Here is a 19691-nt window from a genome sequence, read left to right as displayed (position 1 = left end):
ACCATTCCTTATTCATAGCAGTGTTCTTTGGCAAAATTTTGAGCAAACCCCACTCCCTTGGATGAGAAGCAACTCTAGACATGAATGGTTTTAGGATACCTCACTGTTGGCACAACACAGGACTTATGGTAGTGCTCACCTTTTCTTCCCCAGGCAATCATTTGTTCAGATGTCCAAAACAGTCTAAAGGGAGCTTCATCAGAGGAAATAACTTTATCCCAGTCCTCTGCAGTCCAATCCCTATACTTCCTGCAGATTGTCAGTCTGTCCTTGATGTTTTTCTTGGAGAGAAGTGGCTTCTTTCTTGCCCTTCTTGACACCAAGTCTCGACACCAGAAGCCTTCGCCTCACTGTGCATGCCAGATGCACTCACACCTGCCTTCTGCCACTCCTGAGCAAGCCCTCATCCAAGGGAGTGGGTTTGCTCAGAATTTTGATCAGGCAAGAATGGGTTGCCATCAGTCAAGATTTTGTCCAGATGATGATGTCCAACATGCCAAGGTGAATTGCAGAAGAAGGGTCAACACAGTAAATATTATGCCTTTGATTATACTGGATGTATTTGTCAATAAAAAGTAAAAGAAAAAAGTGAAATGCTTATAATTGTACTTCAGTATACCATATAAACATCTGACAAAAAAAAAACTGAGGCAGCAAACTTTGTGAAAACCAAAATTAGTCAGTCTCAATACTTTTGGCCATGACTATAGACTTACAAGTGGAAGACATACATTATTCAGGACAAAGGGCTTCACCTTAAGATTGACACAGTAATATATTAATAATATAATGTACAATAGATCTTGATACAGTTTGAATGGATAGAAATATGGCATTTTGGATTAGCATCTTAGTAGTGCAAGCATTAACTGTGTCTGTTTTATAATTTGTTTGCCTAGTTAATATTTATTAGAGGAAAAACGTCTGCTGATAATGGATATTTCTGAGACACCTGAAACGGAAAGCGAAGAAGGTAATGTTACTGCCTGGAGGGTAGATGCAGTTTAACAGTTCTCTCCAGTTGTTCTGCAATTTCTGTCTAGATAAAGTTAACTTTAAATATTTGAAATGAAAGCCCAATAACTGAAATATCCTAGAAATAAATTTTTTTTAAATATTACAATTTTTGGAATAAAACTGAGGAATTTTTTTTTCTTTCATAGCATAACCTTAAGTGATCATGTAATGACTCAAGTTATTACATTTGCTATATCTCTACACTACAACTTGTATGCTCACTTTGCATTGAGATGGTAGCAGAAAAAAACATACTGAAAAACAGTGACAATTGTTTCCTGCTTCTGAAGACGAGTCCAGGCACGTCTCACTGTTTCCTTAGGAGTTGACAAATGACATTATCATTTCACCATTATTATCCGTTTTCATATTCATCACAGCTAATCTGGGGTTAGGCCTCAATCAAAGAAGTCAAGATAGACAAATATTGCTTGAAATTCCAAGCACAGCACTTTTCTGACACCTTGAGTGGTGCTGGATGTTTTCAAAGTTGATAATCATCAGGGCTAGATTATCAGTGATCAGCAGAGCAACAGCAACCTTTCTTAGAACAGAAAGTGGTAGAAAATGCAATTACAAACAGCACTTTTGACACGTCTGACACAAAAGCGAGACAGCCCAATGCTGTCAGGTAATCCAATTTATTATAAAAACATACTACGCTGTTTTAAGGAAGTATCAGGGACATGGCATTCAGAGACATGCTATAGGAATATAATATAAATAGATGAAAAGTCTTGTGCAAAGAGATGACTGTACAAAATCTTAAATACACCCAGTACCTTTCCCCACTAAAACCCTCAGCAGAGTTTTAATAGGGGATAACATGAAGCTCGACAACCACTGGTATAAAACAGACAGAGCGAGACAGCGCTCAATAATACAAACTCAATCATGACAGAGAAATAAATGTGCTGAGTGGAATGAGAACATAGCTATGCACTTTCCCCTTATTGTGTTTTTAATTTTTGTCAAACTGCAGGTCAAGTGATAAACCAGAGTTGGTCCGTTGGAAGTTGCTGGATAACTGTTAATCTATTTAGGCTTTTTTTAAAAAAAGAAAAGAATTCACAAGGAATTCCTTTGCTCCCCTTCTCTCTCTCTCTCTCTCTCTCTCTCTGTGTGTGTATGTGTGTGTGTGTGTGTGTGTGTGTGTGTGTGTGTGTGTGTGTGTGTGTGTGTGTGTGTGTGTGTGAGAGAGAGAGAGAGATGGAGTTATTGGCTATTACAGATTTTAGCTGTCATTTCAGTTGACTGACAAAAGCAATACATTAATTTCCATAACATCATAAAGGCCAGTCTGCAAAAATAAGCATTCTGGATCTAGAATTAATTCAAGCTACACTTTCACTCATGAGTGGGGATGCCTAGCTTTTATAGGCATTTTCGTAGTACATATATCTAGAGCACTGTTTTGACTCCAAATATACACCAGTGAATTCTAATTTAAACCTCAGTGCAAAACAAAATGGACATTTCATAAAACCTTTGCCTGATTTCAATCCATTGGAAAAGGGATATTGTTTTGGTTAAATATCCACTGAAAACAGTACAGCTGAGCATGAAATGAGTTCGAAATGAACATGTCCTCTTAGACGGTGATGAGACGTGTAAAACAGGAAATATATATTAAAGTTGACAACTGTAACAATATTGAGATCATGCTTTAAAAACACAGAGCAGCCAAAGTCATATGCAACCGAAACTGCATTAGTAATGGAAACTGCTGTTACAATTCTTTACTTTCTGTAATATTAGGAATGCACACGTAGTTACAGTAGCTTAATAGCAATATTTAAGTCCCATTGTGCAGATCTGACTTTCGCAATGAAAATAATGTGAAAGTGTCAAAGCAAATCCTGATCCAAAGTGGTGATAAAATATACTTAGTGGCTTAGTAGGTTGTGCTTTCCCAGTGAAATTGTGGCCCTGTGATTGGACACTTTAGAGGACTTTATATAATCTAAAGCTTTGGAGGGTCAGAAAGAAATGCTCAATGTGTTTCACGTGCTTTCTGTGCAGTTTCAAACCCAGTCTGAAGGACTGTGTCCTCTGCAATGAGGTATCTTGGAACAAATTTTGAACAGAGCTTGAGAAAAGGCTACAATTCTTTATTAAAAATAAAAATAAATAAAAAGTAAAAGCTTAATGAATTTCCAATATGGATAGTTTTCTAGCATCAAATGGTATGCATATAACTTTAGTATATTTTTTTTCTTAATTTGAGGCAGAGAAGTGTGCTACACAACCCAAAACCTCAATAATCTCTTTGCCTTTGCTGTAGAAGCAACAGATTTACAAAAGGGCGTCTAAGGATTGAAATACTGACAAATATTCATTTTAGTAAGCGGGACTGGGTGTGTCCAGGATGGCTTGTTGACAATGGATTACCATCATAAAGGCACTCAGTTGCTTGAATCATTATAGTATTGTTTAAAGTACTGGGGCTGATAACCTAACTCATCCTTCTGTTGTCAAATTTAGTATAAACCGCATTATCACAATAGATATTGGAATGTATAAAAGAATACAAAATTGAAGAACTCCTCATCGATTCAGATGAGATTTCTCCTTGATGTTTTATGAGATTCTAACTTGGAATAAAAACAGACAACAAAAATACAACATAATTATTCTTAAACCAGGCACTCTCTCAGGGTTGCCTCAGAGGAATGAGACATTCGGAAACGGCAAAGTGTAGCAAGGTTGATGAGTACTAAGATTCACAGTCTTGGATGAGGGAACTGAGATATAACAACACTCCACAGGTTAAATTGCACATGTTCCTCCATGCACATAGGGGGCGCGCTCTAGCGTGAGATGACAGAGCTGATGGAATTGTAAGACGTTGCACCGCCATTGCAGACTGGGCCGTAGCGTTCCGGTGGAGTGCCTACACTCTCTGCGTTCACCCGGAAAACCGGTGCTGCTTTCAGTAGGAAATCAGCGGCGTCACGACGCCCGAGTTCACGAAGCTTCGCCACTAGTACACCTACGGTAGCGTCTGAGCGCTGACTCCACTCCTGCAGGAGGGCCGCGGTTGGGCTCGGGACAGAGAAAGGGTCCAGCGGCGGAGTTCCGTTTGTGCCAGTGCTGTACTTGGCGGCTAGCTCACTGAGGCCCAGGTTCATGGCAAGCAGGCACCAGTCCTTGCCCAGGGCATCGGGAGGGTCCAGTAGGCGACAAAGCTTCCGTCGGGCCAGGTAGCCGATCTCGGATGCCGGCACATCCCTGCCGAGGCTGCCCCGCTTGTACGTCTGGGCGCAGCCTAGCGCTACGATGCTGCTGAAGCTCTCGCGATAGCCGCCCATGGTGTTGGCCAGAGCACTCTCGCCACGTGCCTGGGTGCGGAAAAAGTCTCGCGGCTGGTATAGCATGATCGGGCCGTGGTGCTCGCGCAACTGCTGGGGGCTCAGGTAATGGCGGGCGGTCAGCAGGCCTGGCAGCGTGGCGGCCAGCAGGCCCTCTGCCATGCCGCACAGCGTGTCCAACAGGGCATAGCAGCGGGCGCGCTCCGATTCGGGCCCCCTCAGCTGCACCTCCACGCCCTGGCCGTGGTTGACCAGCAGCACCAGGGCGTCTGCGTTGCCCAGCCCCACCCGGGCTCCGCCGTTCCACAGGCGGGCATCGTCAGCCTCGGCCTCGGGCCGCTGCTGCCGGCTCCAGCGGCACAGGTTGACCTGGAGCTTGTGGAAGAGGCCGCAGGGGAAGGGTGTCAGGTGCTCGGCAGGGACGATGCGCACGCCACCGTACAGCAGGGTGTCCTCCACCTCCTCGTCAGACCAGGAGCGCTGCAGGCCGCCCGTGCGGATCAGCGCGGGGATGTCCACCATGCCAGGGTTGGCCAGGTCGCGTGCGCACACGTCCATGGCGTCCAGGATCTGGAGGAGCTCATCCACATCGCCCTCAGAGACCAGGGTTTGGAGCTCCTCCTGGCGGTAACGCCCCCTGTAGTGGTGGATGGCTTTGGGGGTTTCGATGGAGAGGAGCTTGCCCAGCACGTTGGAACAGAGCCAGCGGGGGTCCAGCAGAACCACGTCCTGGACCGTTTCACTTTGCATGATATTGATCTAAAGCCCAGGGATAAAAGAGAAAAAAAAAAAAAAAAAAGACATGATAAGAACAGCTGAGGTGAGTTACTATGGCGACTGTAGCAATCAGGTGTTGAGTTGAGTTTTGGCTCTGATTAATCACAGCATCTCAGCAACCAGCGATCATGACCCTGAGCACACACAAGTCCCTGCAGAACTGGTGAAACCCTCAGTGTTTCCTTGTGCCATAATGAAAGCAATGTGCCTTGCTTTCATTATGGTCTAACTCACAAAACCCATTGTGTGCTATCGTCACACAATTTGAATTTGCACTGAATATTTATGCAATCTAATAGAAGAGTGACATTCAAATTATTAAAGTAGAACCAAAAGAGCCAGATAACATTTAGTGCACAAACAATTTTCACGCCTAGCACCCGACCAAAAGACATATCACGAAAAAATACCCTCATTCACTAAGATCCACAATTGCTCCCAGATTGGGAAACCCAGCCAATCAGTGATATAACACTGCCCTCTAGTGGATTCAAACCCCCCCCCCCCCCCAATTTTGATAGCATTGAATTTTATTATTTTATTTAACGAAAAAGGACAAAAACTCATCCATCAGAGGACAAAAGTCATCTAGCGTATTATGTAAGAATGTTATGGCAAACACTCGGATGTCCTTCCGGCTGTTTTGTTGTTGATGCACTGCTAAAATAGTGTAGGAGGTGTAATTGGAAGAACAGGGGGGATAGCTTTAACCAGTGCCACCCACAGCTTGTAAGCATACTTGGTGCTGAATCCTGAAGACCATTCATATCTATGCCACTTGATTAACTTGGAGCGGAGAGCAGAGGTTATTCAGATCAGAGCACAAATTATATACAATAATAATAAAAAAAAAAAAAAAAAGACACGCATGGCTCTCTACCTCGCTCTCTCTCTCAATCAAAATAAAATTTTATGGTGCTTTTTAAAACAGATGTCTGTTCTCTCTCACACATACGCGCGCACACACACCTCTCCCATGCTGTGCAACTGCAGGGCTAGTTCGCGCAGGTCCTCTTCGCTGGCCAGAGGGTTGATCTGCTCCTGCACGTCTGCCACAAACTGCTGCCAGGACATGAGCTGATTGGGCCCAGTCGTTCTACGCCATGAAGGCAGAGTGGCCAACAACTTCTCTGCTAGCTGAGTCATAGGCCTGCAGCTCTGTGAGAGAGATAGCGAGGGCAAGGGAGGGAGGGAGAGAAAAAGTGTGTCAGGAGAGACTAACAAACGCCAGAAAATTTTGTATTTTGGGTTCAGAAACGAGATATCTTTCAGCTGACGGACCTTGGCTAGAAGGAACGCTCATAAACAAACCAGCCGGGGGGGGGGGGGGGGGGGGGGGGGGGGGGGGGGGGGGGGGGGGGGGGGGCATGGTAAAGACAGAGGGGCCTGGGTGAGTGAGGTAGCTTAGGCAGGGAACGGCTGCGGGGGTGTGTGGGAGGAACAGAGAAAGTGCGAGGGATGCAGGGGGAGTGAGGGGCTCATTAGGGAGAGTGCGTGTGGGATAGGCCTTTGCTTTGTGTACGTGCATGTGTGTAAGAGAGTAGCAGAGGGCTATGGGGAAACATAAGAGCGCTCAGACTGAGTCATAATGGACTACTACTACCACCCCCCACACACACACACACACACACACACACACACACACACACACACACACACACACACAGCCACTCTGCTGTCACGAGGCCCTTCCCCGTGGCGGCAGTAACTGAAGAGAGCACGTACAGAGATGACAGAGTTGCGCAGCTCGGACAGAAGGCTCCTCAGCAGCTTCATATCTCTGGAGGTGGAGGCACCGGCGTCCATGATGAAGAGCTTGTCTGCTATCTGCAGATCATTCCCAAACCTGCGCAAGAGCACAAGGGATGAACTGGCCAGATCCTGAAGAACTCTGCAGGAGGTTCATTATGACAGGTAGTGATAAAACAACCAAAATGTTTATTTATTAATAATCATAAATGCCCACTCACAAACAAATTAATGTACTCAGTAGTTTCAAAATACATGACATTTGCATAATAATTCGGCCATACTCTGTATTTCTTGAGTAATTAAGCATTACCTAAGCAGTTTATCTAGAAAGCCAGAAATGGGGCTCCAAGTAAATAAAATGAAAAGTCTTTGTGAGTTTTATATAACGTTAAAAGTCTTTTTAATGAGCATTCGGCATGGCTGGGCAGGGTACCTGGTGCGAACCTCCTTCAGCAGTGCCCTCTCCTTGTCGTAGCCGAACTCTCCACCGAACGACCGAGGCAGGTTGGCGATGTCAGCGTGTGTGGCCACCAGCACCACGCGCAGAGGATTCCGGATCTTCCCGCCGAACACTGAGGACACACACAGTGGGGCAGCACACTTAAACGTCAGTCCCGCTCATCCTTACCGAACACTTGCAGCGAGGGCCTGCCTGGTTCAGGTCTAACACACACATGCACACACGCACAGGAGTCAGGAGTCAGAAGTGCACAGATTGTCTCCCTAGTCTGTTTTCCCATTATTTCATGCTTGTTTCATCACGTGTTTCGGGTTATTCAAGCATGTATTTTTCAGTCAAGGTGATCTACTATGTTGTCCTGTTTCTATTTGACCGTTTAAAATAGTCGATCTTTGGCTGTTTTTCACTTAAGGCTTCTGTCTGCACACTCTGAGCATGTGACAAGAGCACATGACAAGCTCACGTTAGTGATCTTAGTTTTGCTCAAGTACAAACAGTTCCATGCTCTGCTGATGCACCATTTCTGTTCGTTTCTTTGTTCTTGCTCATACTGTAATATTGTACGGTATTTTTTTCCTTAAGAAAGATTTGCACTTGATTAACTGAAGGCGTTTATCTTGTAAATTATAAATCTTTTTTTTTTTTAATCAATGTTTGCATGTTTTTGAAAGTGGCCCTGAATATCAGTGTCGGTAATAAATGACTAAACATGAATGTAAGGCAAACGGAGTGGTGCAGTGCGTCTTACACTGGGTAAAATCCATTCGAGAGCACAGACAAAGAACTGGAACAAACTGAATGTGCAGTAAATAAATGTGTGTTGGAAGGTGAGCCGGTCTGTGTAAAAAGGAAGAGGGATTAACTAAAACAAGAACAATATCCAGCTAACTGCGTACATGAACAGAAATCATCTCTATCTGTGTACACAGACAGAAACCATCGCCATCAGTCTGTGTACAGACATAAACAATCTCTATCTACCTGAATTCTGGGACACATGGAAGAGGCAAAGCAGAGCAGCAAAGCTACTGTTTACACTATTCCGGTGTGCTGATGTGGAGGAGCAGAAGGATTACAACTGGACCGAGACCCTTAAGGCCTGGACCTAGACCCTCTGATAGTGGCTGAAGAGGAGCATCCACTGAAGCACTCCAAGGAGCCGTAGTGTTAATGGGACAACTCAGAGACAGGCCTGCAAACCGGCCACCTGCGGAGTGCAGAGACCCCCCCTCCCCCTGTAGCCCCACCCACCTATGTTGTCATCGGGCAGGGTTAGGGCCTTGAGGCAGTTGAGCCAGAAGGTGACGTGGCTGAGCTGCGTCTCATACGGTTCCTCCAGGCTGAACAGCACAAGGTGGATGGCCGTGCTGTCGTTGGCCGCAAAGTAGTCGTACGTGCAGTAGTACACCGGGTTTCCGGAGAACTCCCACACGCTGAAGTCTCCCACACCTGACACACACACAGACACAAAGTGTTTTAAAACTTCTCCATTTTCTTAAGTAGGTTTCAAAAGCTCCCGCTCAATAATTGATCGCTACTAATCTTCCAAAATCCTCATTTCAATTCCTTCTAGCACTCATCAAAATGAAGAATTGCGAATATCAATAACTCAGTCAAGTTCCATGAATAATAAAAACACTGAATAAACATTAATGAATATTTTAATAAGCTAGCCATCACTAAGCCTGGTGCTTTAAATAATTAAACCACTTAAATTACGCCAGAAAGGGGATTCATATTTGTATTTGGCTACCAGTATAAATGCTGGACATAGCCAAGCAACTGTATGATTACAAATATAAACAGCAGCGTGAGGAGGAGTGTGCGGAACAGAGTGAGGAGCGAGGTTGTCGGCCAGTCTCTGACCATTGACGTTGGCTGTCTGGATGTCGATGGCCTTGGTGGCCGTGTCGTCGGCCACCGACAGCGAGTTGTGTGCGGGCGTGAACACCTCCAGCATGCCTTTAGTCAGACTGGGCTCGAACATCATACTGCGGCTCCGCACGCTCACGTTCTCGCAGCCTGGGTACAGGTTAGAGATACTCGCCGAGACTGTGACAAGACGCACGCACACACAACAGATACAAACGTACACACACGCCACGCAGACAGAAAAAGCACACACACACATACCGCATGTGTGTACAACACACACAAGAAAGAAATGTCGCACAACACACAGGCAGACAAACACAGATCATTAGACCATAGTTTAATTTGAGCAATTATCACTATTAATCCCAATTACTCTGTTTAAAAGTTGCAGGGTTTAAAAGTTGCAGGCCTGTAACTGCATAATTGAGAAAACCATGCAGTAACAAATTATAACCAGAAGGGGGAGCTAAGTCCATACGTGCATAGGGGAGGAAAAAAAAAAAAAACTTGTGGTGGAACCAAAAATCTTATAAGTATAGTACCTTCAAGTGTGAATGCCCATCTATTATTAGTATTTCATGTATTGCATAGTATTTCAGATATGAAATAAAATCTGTTCCTATTAAAGTTTTCAGACTAGAGTTAGTGAATCCACCCTGTACATTAGGTATGACATTAATAACAGCATAAGGTAATTATGGATTACAGATGTAAAGAATGTCACAGGCACATTCTTAGTGACGTGATTATTAAAGGACAGCCTCGCAGAGAGGGCTGACAAAACAGGTTCCTGTCATGTCACACAGTCCCGTCTGTCACGGGAAGAAAGACAGTTGCACAAACACTCTGTCAGCAGGCACGTGACAGAACGTTCCTCGGCCCATCCAGTTGAGACTAGAGGCACAAGAAGCAATGGAACGACTGGCAAGCCTGTGGCACAGTGGGGGCATGCACAGTCGTCGCCGTCACACACGGTTTTTCCTTTTTTGGGGGGCCTTTGTTCGCACGCCCTCGCGCGCCGATTCGGAGGGATTCGTCAGTCATGACACACGGAAGATGCCTCATGCTCTCAAGGTCACGGACCTCACCATCTTCAGGGCGGCCCATGACACTTGTGTGTCTTTTGGCAGGACACGTCAGCGGGACGCCGATTATGGCACAGCCCTTTTACGGTGCTCAGACTCCAACCCAAGCCTTCCTGCTCTAACCAAAACCAAAACCTCCAACCTGCTTAAGCCAAACCTCTGCCCACGCAGTCACCTCTGCCGTGCCCAGAGTGCGTGGCGGAGTTGACCACCACCACAAAAGTACACCATTTTATTGCGTGCCGATCCAGCCCTGCGCTGGCCTGCATGGGGCAGACAGCCGAGGGCCCTGCCCCACGAGCCGTACCTGCGGGCTTGGAGCTGGCCGGAGAGGCCGGGTGCCTCACGGGGTTGGTGAGCCGGGGCCTCCGGCGGCGGAAAAAGCTCCGTAGTATGCCGCACTTCAAAGACTCCAGCAGCGTGCTCTTTCCGGCGCCCGAGTGGCCGAACAGCTTCAGCTTGATGCGCGGCTGGGCCGTCTGCGTGAGCCGCAGCTGCTGGACATAGCTGCCCTTGTGGTTGTCCTGATGGGACCAAACGGAGAGTGTGTGCTAATTAGCAGAGCAGGTCAACAGCAGCTGAACTTTTATGGATACCCCACAGGCTGGTCCAACTCAAATAAACCACAAAACCTGAATGCGACAGAATATGACTGATTACGGTTAACTAATAAGTCATAAACTTGCTGCTAGTGCCGTTAGTGTGTGTCTTATTATTACCAGCACAGCTTGACAGATAATACAGAGCCTTCTCATATACCGCAAGTAATGCGTTGGGGAAAGAGTGGCAGAGAGAGCTCAAACCTTTTTCAGCTTGGCCAACAGTAGCGTTACGTGGTCCTGCTGCTCTGCGGTTGCCAGATCCTCTGCCGTCTTTCCATCCTGCGAGAAAAATAATGAGCAGCAGCAGAGAGAGAGAGGATGACGGAGAGGGATTAAGTGCTTGGCCGTGAGACACGGGGAGTCGGCCCGCTGCCGCTCCGCAACGCCGCCACGCCGCCTTCATCTGTTCTCAATTTCGACTCCATCTCGCGCTGATGGAATATGGATGGGTTCACGAGAATAAGCGAGGGAGAGAGACAGACAGATATAGAGAGAAAGAGAGAGAGAGTGAGAAAGAGAGCGAGAGAGACAGAGAGAAAGGTTACAGGTTTACAGCTAAGTGAAGGAGTTTGTGCTCTGGACCAGGGCAGGACGTGCAAGTTATACAGCCTTGTTAAGTGGTGAGCTGTCAAACACTGGCAGACGGGACACGGCAGAAGTGAAGACAGACTTACTTAGCGTGTAAACAGAGAGAAAGGAGCGAGTGCGCTTACACACACACACGCGCGCGCATACCACACACACGCATACACACGCACACACACACACACGCATACCACACACAGACAGACACAGACACGCAGGTTCACACAAACCTCACAGGCGTGCAAAATAACTAAATTAATCCGAAATGCCCAAACTAACCCCCCTCCCACCGTAATCCGACACCTGGGACCACAAGAATATTTACTAAACACACACAGCAAACAGCTGTGGTCCTTTCTCAAAGCTTCACAGGGAACAGATAAAACAATATGCCACATACTACACCCACCCACCCCCACCACACACTAATGAGCATGATGGGGAGAATGTGTTGAATGCAGCCAATATCTGAAAATCCTTTGTTAAAACAAACAGTGAAATTGTATTCTCATCTATTACCTGAATGGACAGAAAAGCTGTCCTGTAACTAGGGCTTTCTAAGAGGAACTCGCAGCCCCATCAAACACACAACTGTTTTCACTTCTTCATCCTTCAGTTTGGGCTTTTGTTACATTTACAGCAGTTAGCTGATGCTTTTATCCAAAGCGACTTGCAATTCTGACTGAACACAACTTGAGCAGTTGAGGGTTAAGGGCCTTGCTCAGGGGCCCAACACTGGCAACTTGGTGGTGGTGGCATGCTCGAACTGGCAACCTTCCGATTACAAGCCGAGTACCTCAACCATTGAGCTACCTTTATTTGATGTTCGTATTCAGCCTCTCATCTGTGGTGTTCCGTCAAGGATACCTTTGCCATTTCTCTGTGAACTTCCATCTGTTTTATAACAACCGAAGGTATCCTTCAACATTTCAAAGCCATGAAAAGACTTGGGGCGGCAGGGGGAGGGGGGGGGGGGAACTCCTTGAATCAACACGGATTCATGACACATCAAGGCTGAGGTCGTCATTACCGACACTCAAATAGAGAAAGGATAGAAACACCCATGAAACACAGATTAAAGGCAGTCTTCTGGCACGGATGCAACCACTCACATCAAACTCACAAATGCAGGCACTGAACCATAGAACCTATAGCAGCAACTTCAATCTGTACGTTTAAATCGGGCACATTCAACATTTAAGAATTCAGCCTCCGTCTTTCCAAGCCATATAGAGTCCAGGGCACAGGAGGGGTCATAAAAAATGCCATAGAACTTAAATTATGGATCCAAAGCCCAATCCATCCTGGAACATACACGGAGACTGCTTCAGTTACCATACAGTATTAACAGGGGTCTCTGCCTTTTCCAGAATTAATTGGTTTGGGCCCATTCCTCAGGTGCTGGACTGCGTAGGACTAAACAAAAGCAGGGCCAGCAGGGCCAGAGTGAATGGGGGGTAGTCAGAAGTACTGATTGGGAACAGAGTCCTAGTGAAGGGAGCAGTGCTGGCTGGTCTTCGCCTCTGCTGTGTGTGATCGCACAGAGAGGGACTGAGCCGCGCGGTTTTCCAGCAGGCGTCAAAAAGGGTGGGGGTGGGGGGCGTTGGCCATTCTGGGTTGGACCTCAGGGACTGCATAACAAGTCAGAACATCGAAGATTCTGACTCCCACAGACAAAAGTCAGGCACTCACACACACACAAACGTGTGAAAATATTGCTCAAGCAGTTTTACCATTGCATGCACGCCCCAGAAACAAGTTCTTTCTTTCTCTCTCACAAACTTGCACACGCACACACACACAGTGCTGAAAGCATACACAGTACACACCCTGACATAAGCACAGGTGAGCAATTATAACAGCAAACACTGCTGGCTTCACCCAGACTGGTTTGCAGCCACACTGGCCACCAGCCGCACCTAATAGCACCACGATTGTCCTTTCAGGAGTCAATTACACGACGGTTACGTAAAGAAACCGAAGACGCAATTTCGCATGAGTCAATGAGCTTTGATTTGTTCATCGGAGTTAATCTGATTTCCTAAATGCCTGCATAGACTGAATTTCAGGTAACAGGCTGCACCCATTACACGAACATTTGTCAAAAGGGCGGAACAGAGCGTCATTTATATTACAAAAGAGCCTTGGAACAGTGAGGTTAGGTTGTGGCCTAACCAACATTATCAGCGATTTAAAAGTGCACTGCTTTGACTTCCCCTGTAGTACCACAGTACTAACCCATAGCACAGGGGCTGAGAATTGCCTTTCAGGCTCCATACCGGGATCTCCGACTAAGCTTTTAGTCTTACACATGCAGTTTCTTGCGACATAATCAGGGCTGTTCATGTCAGCCATCTTAGCCAATCTCAAATGTTTTCCAGAGTAGAAGGAATGGGTTGTGGCATTTCTGTAATCAGAAGGGAAAATGCTGGGATTTTAAAATGTATAGCAAAAGAGGGAACTGCCCTGAAACTGACATTAGCAATTGTCTCAAATGTTAGCTCCAACCAGAAAGAGGAATGGTATAGCTTCTCGCTCTCTGTCTGTCTGTCCCTCTCTCTAAACCGATTGGCAACTATGGCAACCAGACCAGAGACGTGTGCGGTCACTCACGTTGGCGATGGCCTCCGTATTGGCTCCAGCTACGCAGAGACGTCGCACCACCTCCAGCCCGCCATTGCATGCTGCCACGTGCAGAGGCGTCCTCCCGAACTGAGACACAGAGAGTAAAACCCATCAAAAAAATGATCACAAGCGTCCGTGGCGGCACGCATCGGCGACACCTGCAGACAAACGGCGGAAGGGGAAGTTCGACGGCCCCGAGGCCTCTCAAAGGGCCGAAGGCGGAACGAAGAGCAACGGTTTTCCATTTGGGGCTCAGAATAGACACCGACGAGACGGGGACCCCCTGCTTTGCTCCCCAGTGCCGTGAGCTAGTGTCCATCTTTGGCCTGCTGGCTGATGGGAGCGCAGAGGGATCGGAGCAGCTCACGGGAGAACAGGAAGGACGCTGACCTGGCGAATCAGCGCCGAGGGCTTTTACAGCTGCCAGAGAAGCGAACAAGGGCACCTTAGAGGTAACAACGATGGATGCCGATTGTAGCATATAGAAGGTTATAGGTGGGTGAGGGGGAAGTCTTAACGGTCTCTGTAAATGGTCCAGTACACATTCAAGGAAGACAAAGCCATATAGACGAGAGGTGGTAGCCCACCAGGACTGGGTGGTGTGATACAAATACTGATAAACTGATGGCACGAATACTAGTGATACTTGGAAGATATTTTAATGGTGCACAATATGTATATGCTTTTCTGAGGTTGCTAACAAGTTGGAAAAGACACTGTGCACCTGTGAAACAGCATGGTCACAATTAAACACAACTATGCAGTCTCTCCACATTCTAGACATGCTGATGATACCTATGATATGCCAGAAAAGTGCACTTTGATGTGATTAATCGCAATAATAACAGAATATTGCATCACCCATCCCTAAGTCTAGACCCAACATTAGTAGGAAATACTGCCTGTTTAAATAGGTTAGAAACATTTGTTGTGCATAAAAGAGAGTAAGTAGTCAGTAGAGGGAAAACATAAGGGAATTTGCCTTGTTTGGGATGTCCAGATTGGCCTTAGCATTGCACAGCAATGTGACTAATGGCAAGTTGCCGTCCTTGCATGCGATATGCAGGGGTGTGTTGCCGTGGCGATCCTGGTGGTCCACGTAGCAGTGGTGGCTGAGGAGGCACTTCACCACCTCGATCTGGCACCTCCGCACGGCCAGGTGCAGTGCGATGTGACCGTCCTGTGACATACACACGTAAACACATGAGCACGCACATACAAACACGGACACGCACATGTATGTTCACACACACTCAAAGTCGTCACCCCCAGGTTACAGTGAATTGCCAGTGGGTGAGCCGAACACAGCGCCAGATGTTCAGGTACTACCCGCTGTCTCATAACAGTCCTGTCTCCAATATGAACAGGTGTTTTGAGTGGAGAGGAAGTGAGCAGATTCTGCAGTCAGAAAGACTCGTTTCCAGTCAGCCCACTTGAGTTAAGTGCCATTTGATCGACATATGGATCCCTTATTCTTGAAGGCTTTACATGATTTGGAACAAGATCAAAAATATATATATATATTGTTCAAATGCAGACTCAGGGGTTACAATGTTATATTTGTTTATGATGCTACAGGCTGTTTAAAGTTCACGTCAACATCATAGAAGATGCTGAAGAGGATGAATCATAAATTCTATGAGCTCAAGAAAAGCGTCTATTCCTAATTATATATATATATATATTAAAAAAAAGCTTCTCATATCCTCATTTTAGAGGTCTGGGGGTTTTTATCGATCTCAGAACCGCCTTGAAAATACCGCGCGCTCACCTTGTCGGTGGAGTCCATGTCGGCGCCGTGCTCCAACAGGCACTCGGCGATGTCGCGGAAGCCGCGTGCCGAGGCGGTTAGCAGGGGGCTCTCGCCCTCGCGGTTCCGCGCGTTGACATTGCAGCCGGCCTCGCACAGCACCCGCGCCACTGCCGAGTAGCCGTGCCACGCGGCGCAGTGCAGCGGCACCTCCTGCTCCTGCATGCCGGGTGGGAGGAGAGCGCGTCAAGTATACACATGGCAAAGGACTGACGTGACTACAAGGAAGGAGAGCTGCTGTCGACCATTGAACAGGAAAGCGCTTTTCACAAAGCATTTAAAATTTATGGCATTTAGCTGATGCTTTTATCCAAAACGACTTACAATTATGATTGAGTACAACTTGAGCAATTGAGGGTTAAGGGCCTTGCTCAGGGGCCCAACAGTGGAAACTTGGCAGTGGTGGGGCTTAAACCAGCAACCTTCTGATTACAAATCAAGTACCTTAACCACTGAGCTACCACTGCCCGTGCAACCGAAACTCCACAGGCGCGGTTGCGGTCTTCTAAAAGCATTGTTTGGCAGTTAATCAATCGCGCATTGAACAGTTCTTCTCGCATTAGATCCATCATAATGCCACAGTGATAATTGCTAATTCCGCTACTATTCTCGTGGTGAAGTTACCGACCAGTCTGAGCGCGCCGCACGTGAAGTGATAGGCAGACACGTTAGCCCTGTGACACTTAACCCGCCGCCGCGATGTCAACGAGTGTTAAAGTGGTAGCTTTACCCAAGGCGTTCGGCCATCAATTTGTGTGAAATTAATGAGTGGTACTTGTCTGGCATTATGCAGACATAATACTTGATACTTCATATACAGTATAAGGACTCCTTCGGAAGATAAAATACCCAGAACAATTACTGCTAAGTGTGCTACAAACCTTTTCCTCGAGCCGTGCGCGCGTGAGAGAGAGAGAGAAAGAGAGAGAGCGAGAGAGAGACGTACCCGGTCCGTCAGGTTTGGGTTGGCACGAATACTGCAAAGGTACTGGACCACGTCCACGTTGCCGTAGCGAGCAGCGACATGCAGGGCCGTCTCCCCAGACTACAACCCAGATACAAAGGAAACCAAGTCATTAGCATGGCTAACAATCACAGACTGTATCGGCAAAATACTGAATTATGACCAGCAGGGGACACAAATCACTGAGTGACTCTTATGCGCTAGCTTTCACCATACGGTCCTTGAAAAATCAGTCAGCAAATGCATGTCATGTCTGTTCTTTGAGTATGTGATCACCTACTCCATAGCTGGGCCTAATAGGCTGCCAAACATTTTACAGTCAACTGTAATCTTACCACTGCTGGCAACACTATTGTACTCGTTTCCTATATACATTGTTTTAGCCTTTATTAGCATTATTCATGAGTGACCTGGTCGGGGTCAAAACATCCAGGGCTTGTAAGGTCCAGATGTATCCTTCCCATGTAAACTGTTGTTATTTTCAAGCAACGTTTTTACACTATTCTGAAATCACTTTTTAAAGATCTTTATCAACCTAGATCAAGTTTAGGCTCTTAAGAAATTGCCTTACCTAATGACATGGTGTCAGGGTGCACCCAGACGGCGGCACACGCCCACTGCCCCCCACCCTCCCAGTCCCCTGAATATTGATTACATGTTCCTTGTTTGCCTTTTTGTTTCTCCCTCTTATTAACGTGCACGGCAACGCTTGGGCAGTGCAGCGCGTTGTTTCCTCTCGCCCCGGGTGTTACCGCTGCTCTGCTGCGTCCCAGAGCCCCGAGTTATACTGCCAGAGATTTTACCTTTATTTCCCCGCTAGCTTTTTAGCCAGCTCGCCGCTGTGTTCCGTGCTTACTTTATTATAGAGAATAAAGACACTCCAAACGTCTCGTTCCCTCCCTGCACCCGTCACACATGGACTGTTAATTTAATGCCATCTTTTAAAATTATGTGCCCTTACACAAATTTTTAACATTGCTTCCTTTATATTCATATATTTTTCATTCAGTTAAACTATTATATTGTTGCAATTTCATAATTTCACAGAATGTATTGCAGAATAACAGCATATAAACATATATTCAGTCTTTGATAGACTGACCCTATAGGTCAGACCTATAGGTAACCTGTTAAATTGGCAACTCAGGGTATATCCATTCAGGGTAATTCAAAGATCAACGATAATATCGCTTATGCCATTACACAGGTTTCTTACCTTGCGATAATTGACTATATTTCACTTGAAACAAGAAATGCCGATTGCACCTTTAAAGCAACCTTATTAATTATTCACACAGTAATGTGTGGTACATACTTTAACCCCAACCTGACCTTTTTAAATTCGAGTTTATTCATTCCTATTTATGTATATTCCCTGAGAAAGTTAACATAAGATCAGAGCATTAGTCAGTGCCGCATCAGCCATTGCTGCTGCAAAATTTTGCAGCCAGGGCTTTAAGTGATGCATTTCAGACAGTGTAAAAGCAGAAACTGCGTAACAGTTCACTGAGTAACTGGCAACCTGCGCCTCCATTGGTGTTGTACTGAATCCCTGCCCATCTTCAGCAGCTGTACAAACAGCAGACGTGATGGAGGTGGTAACGGTGATGTAACGCAACTATGGTAAGGGTGACCGCTGAGCTAAAGAGAGACCGCACGGGGGGGGGGGGGGGGGGGCTACCAAATTTCCACTGGCAATAAAAGGTGACATGCTCAAAGGCGCCAATGCGGTTGGGGCCCACCTGGGTGCTCCCTCGCTGTCGGGAGAGGCGGCCCGTTAAAACAGCCCACCTGATTTAACAGACCCAGCGGAGCTCGTGCCGCTGTGTCACCATGGCAACTGCAAATAAGCCAAAGATAGCAGAGAGGAGGGCAAGCTCGGAAGGTTAGGTCTTTGGATGAAAAGGTGTCAGATGGAAAGACGTGTGGTGTGTTGTGTGTGTGTGTGCACGTGCGTGTGTGCACATATGCGTGCATGTGAGAGAGAAAGAGAAATTGAGGCACCTTATCTTGGATGTCCAGAGGGCACTTCTTTTCATGGAGGAATTTCAAGGTCTGGACGTGGCCATTTCGGGCTGCGTAGTAGATAGCATTGGCTCCAGACTGTGGGCCAGAGAGCGGGGCTTAGTGATATTTTGGTGTAGACTGTACCTCTCATGCCCATCAAATGCTCACTGCTCCCCACTGGAGCTATAACAGTTTAAGAGTTTTAAAGTTGCCTAAGCCAGTGTTTACACTCACTAGGGAATAGTTACACACCTAGCTCTAAAGCAAGGGAACAAGGGGCCTTTGTGCATTGCATTTTCGATTAGAGAGGGTTTTGAGCTATCGGTAGAGATGAACGCTGAGAAAGGCACCTTGTCGAGGGCTTGTATCTCTGCTCCCTTTTTCATCAGCACGTCGATAATCTGGACATTTCCACAGCCAGCTGAGATGAGAAGTGGGGGTGTTCCGTGCTATGACAGACACAGACACAGACAGAGACACAGACAGAGACACAGACACACACAGACACACACAGACACACACACAGACACACACACAGACACACACACAGACACACACACAGACACACACACAGACACACACACAGACACACACACAGACACACACACAAAAGTAAGCATAGCTTTATGGTACACACACACAAGGCACCAATGGTTCAATGGTTCAATGGTTCTGGTATTACAACATCTAATTATGATAATAATTCAAAGTCACTTTTAAAATGCTGCAGTTTAAACGAGCCCTAACTTGATGCGTGTCGGCAGTGTGGCGTGGTTTTACTGATCGCAGCAGTAGATTAAATGCTCTCAGAAACGCTGGCG

The 19691-nt window shown here is 46.5% G+C and overlaps 1 protein-coding gene across 1 annotated transcript in view; it reads right to left on the bottom strand.

Annotated features, from left to right (window-relative positions):
* Window positions 1-2158: 2158 nt before the first annotated feature.
* The window catches only part of dapk1 (death-associated protein kinase 1), a 44782-nt gene continuing 27249 nt past the window's right edge, over window positions 2159-19691 (bottom strand). The window contains exons 13-26 of the mRNA XM_035529680.1: window positions 19221-19319; window positions 18868-18966; window positions 16846-16944; window positions 15861-16058; window positions 15072-15269; window positions 14078-14176; window positions 11081-11158; window positions 10585-10801; window positions 9184-9369; window positions 8569-8766; window positions 7291-7429; window positions 6831-6951; window positions 6075-6263; window positions 2159-5087 (exon numbers count right to left, since the gene is read on the bottom strand). Coding sequence (XP_035385573.1) covers window positions 3828-5087; window positions 6075-6263; window positions 6831-6951; window positions 7291-7429; window positions 8569-8766; window positions 9184-9369; window positions 10585-10801; window positions 11081-11158; window positions 14078-14176; window positions 15072-15269; window positions 15861-16058; window positions 16846-16944; window positions 18868-18966; window positions 19221-19319 — 3180 coding nt within the window. The 3' untranslated portion in view covers window positions 2159-3827. The remainder of the gene's footprint in view (window positions 5088-6074; window positions 6264-6830; window positions 6952-7290; window positions 7430-8568; window positions 8767-9183; window positions 9370-10584; window positions 10802-11080; window positions 11159-14077; window positions 14177-15071; window positions 15270-15860; window positions 16059-16845; window positions 16945-18867; window positions 18967-19220; window positions 19320-19691) is intronic.

Source organism: Electrophorus electricus, chromosome 9 (genome assembly GCF_013358815.1).
Source record: "Electrophorus electricus isolate fEleEle1 chromosome 9, fEleEle1.pri, whole genome shotgun sequence".
NCBI lineage: Eukaryota > Metazoa > Chordata > Actinopteri > Gymnotiformes > Gymnotidae > Electrophorus > Electrophorus electricus.
The sequence above is the reverse complement of the archived record's forward strand: the minus strand, read 5'-3'. Positions and strand labels throughout refer to the sequence as shown.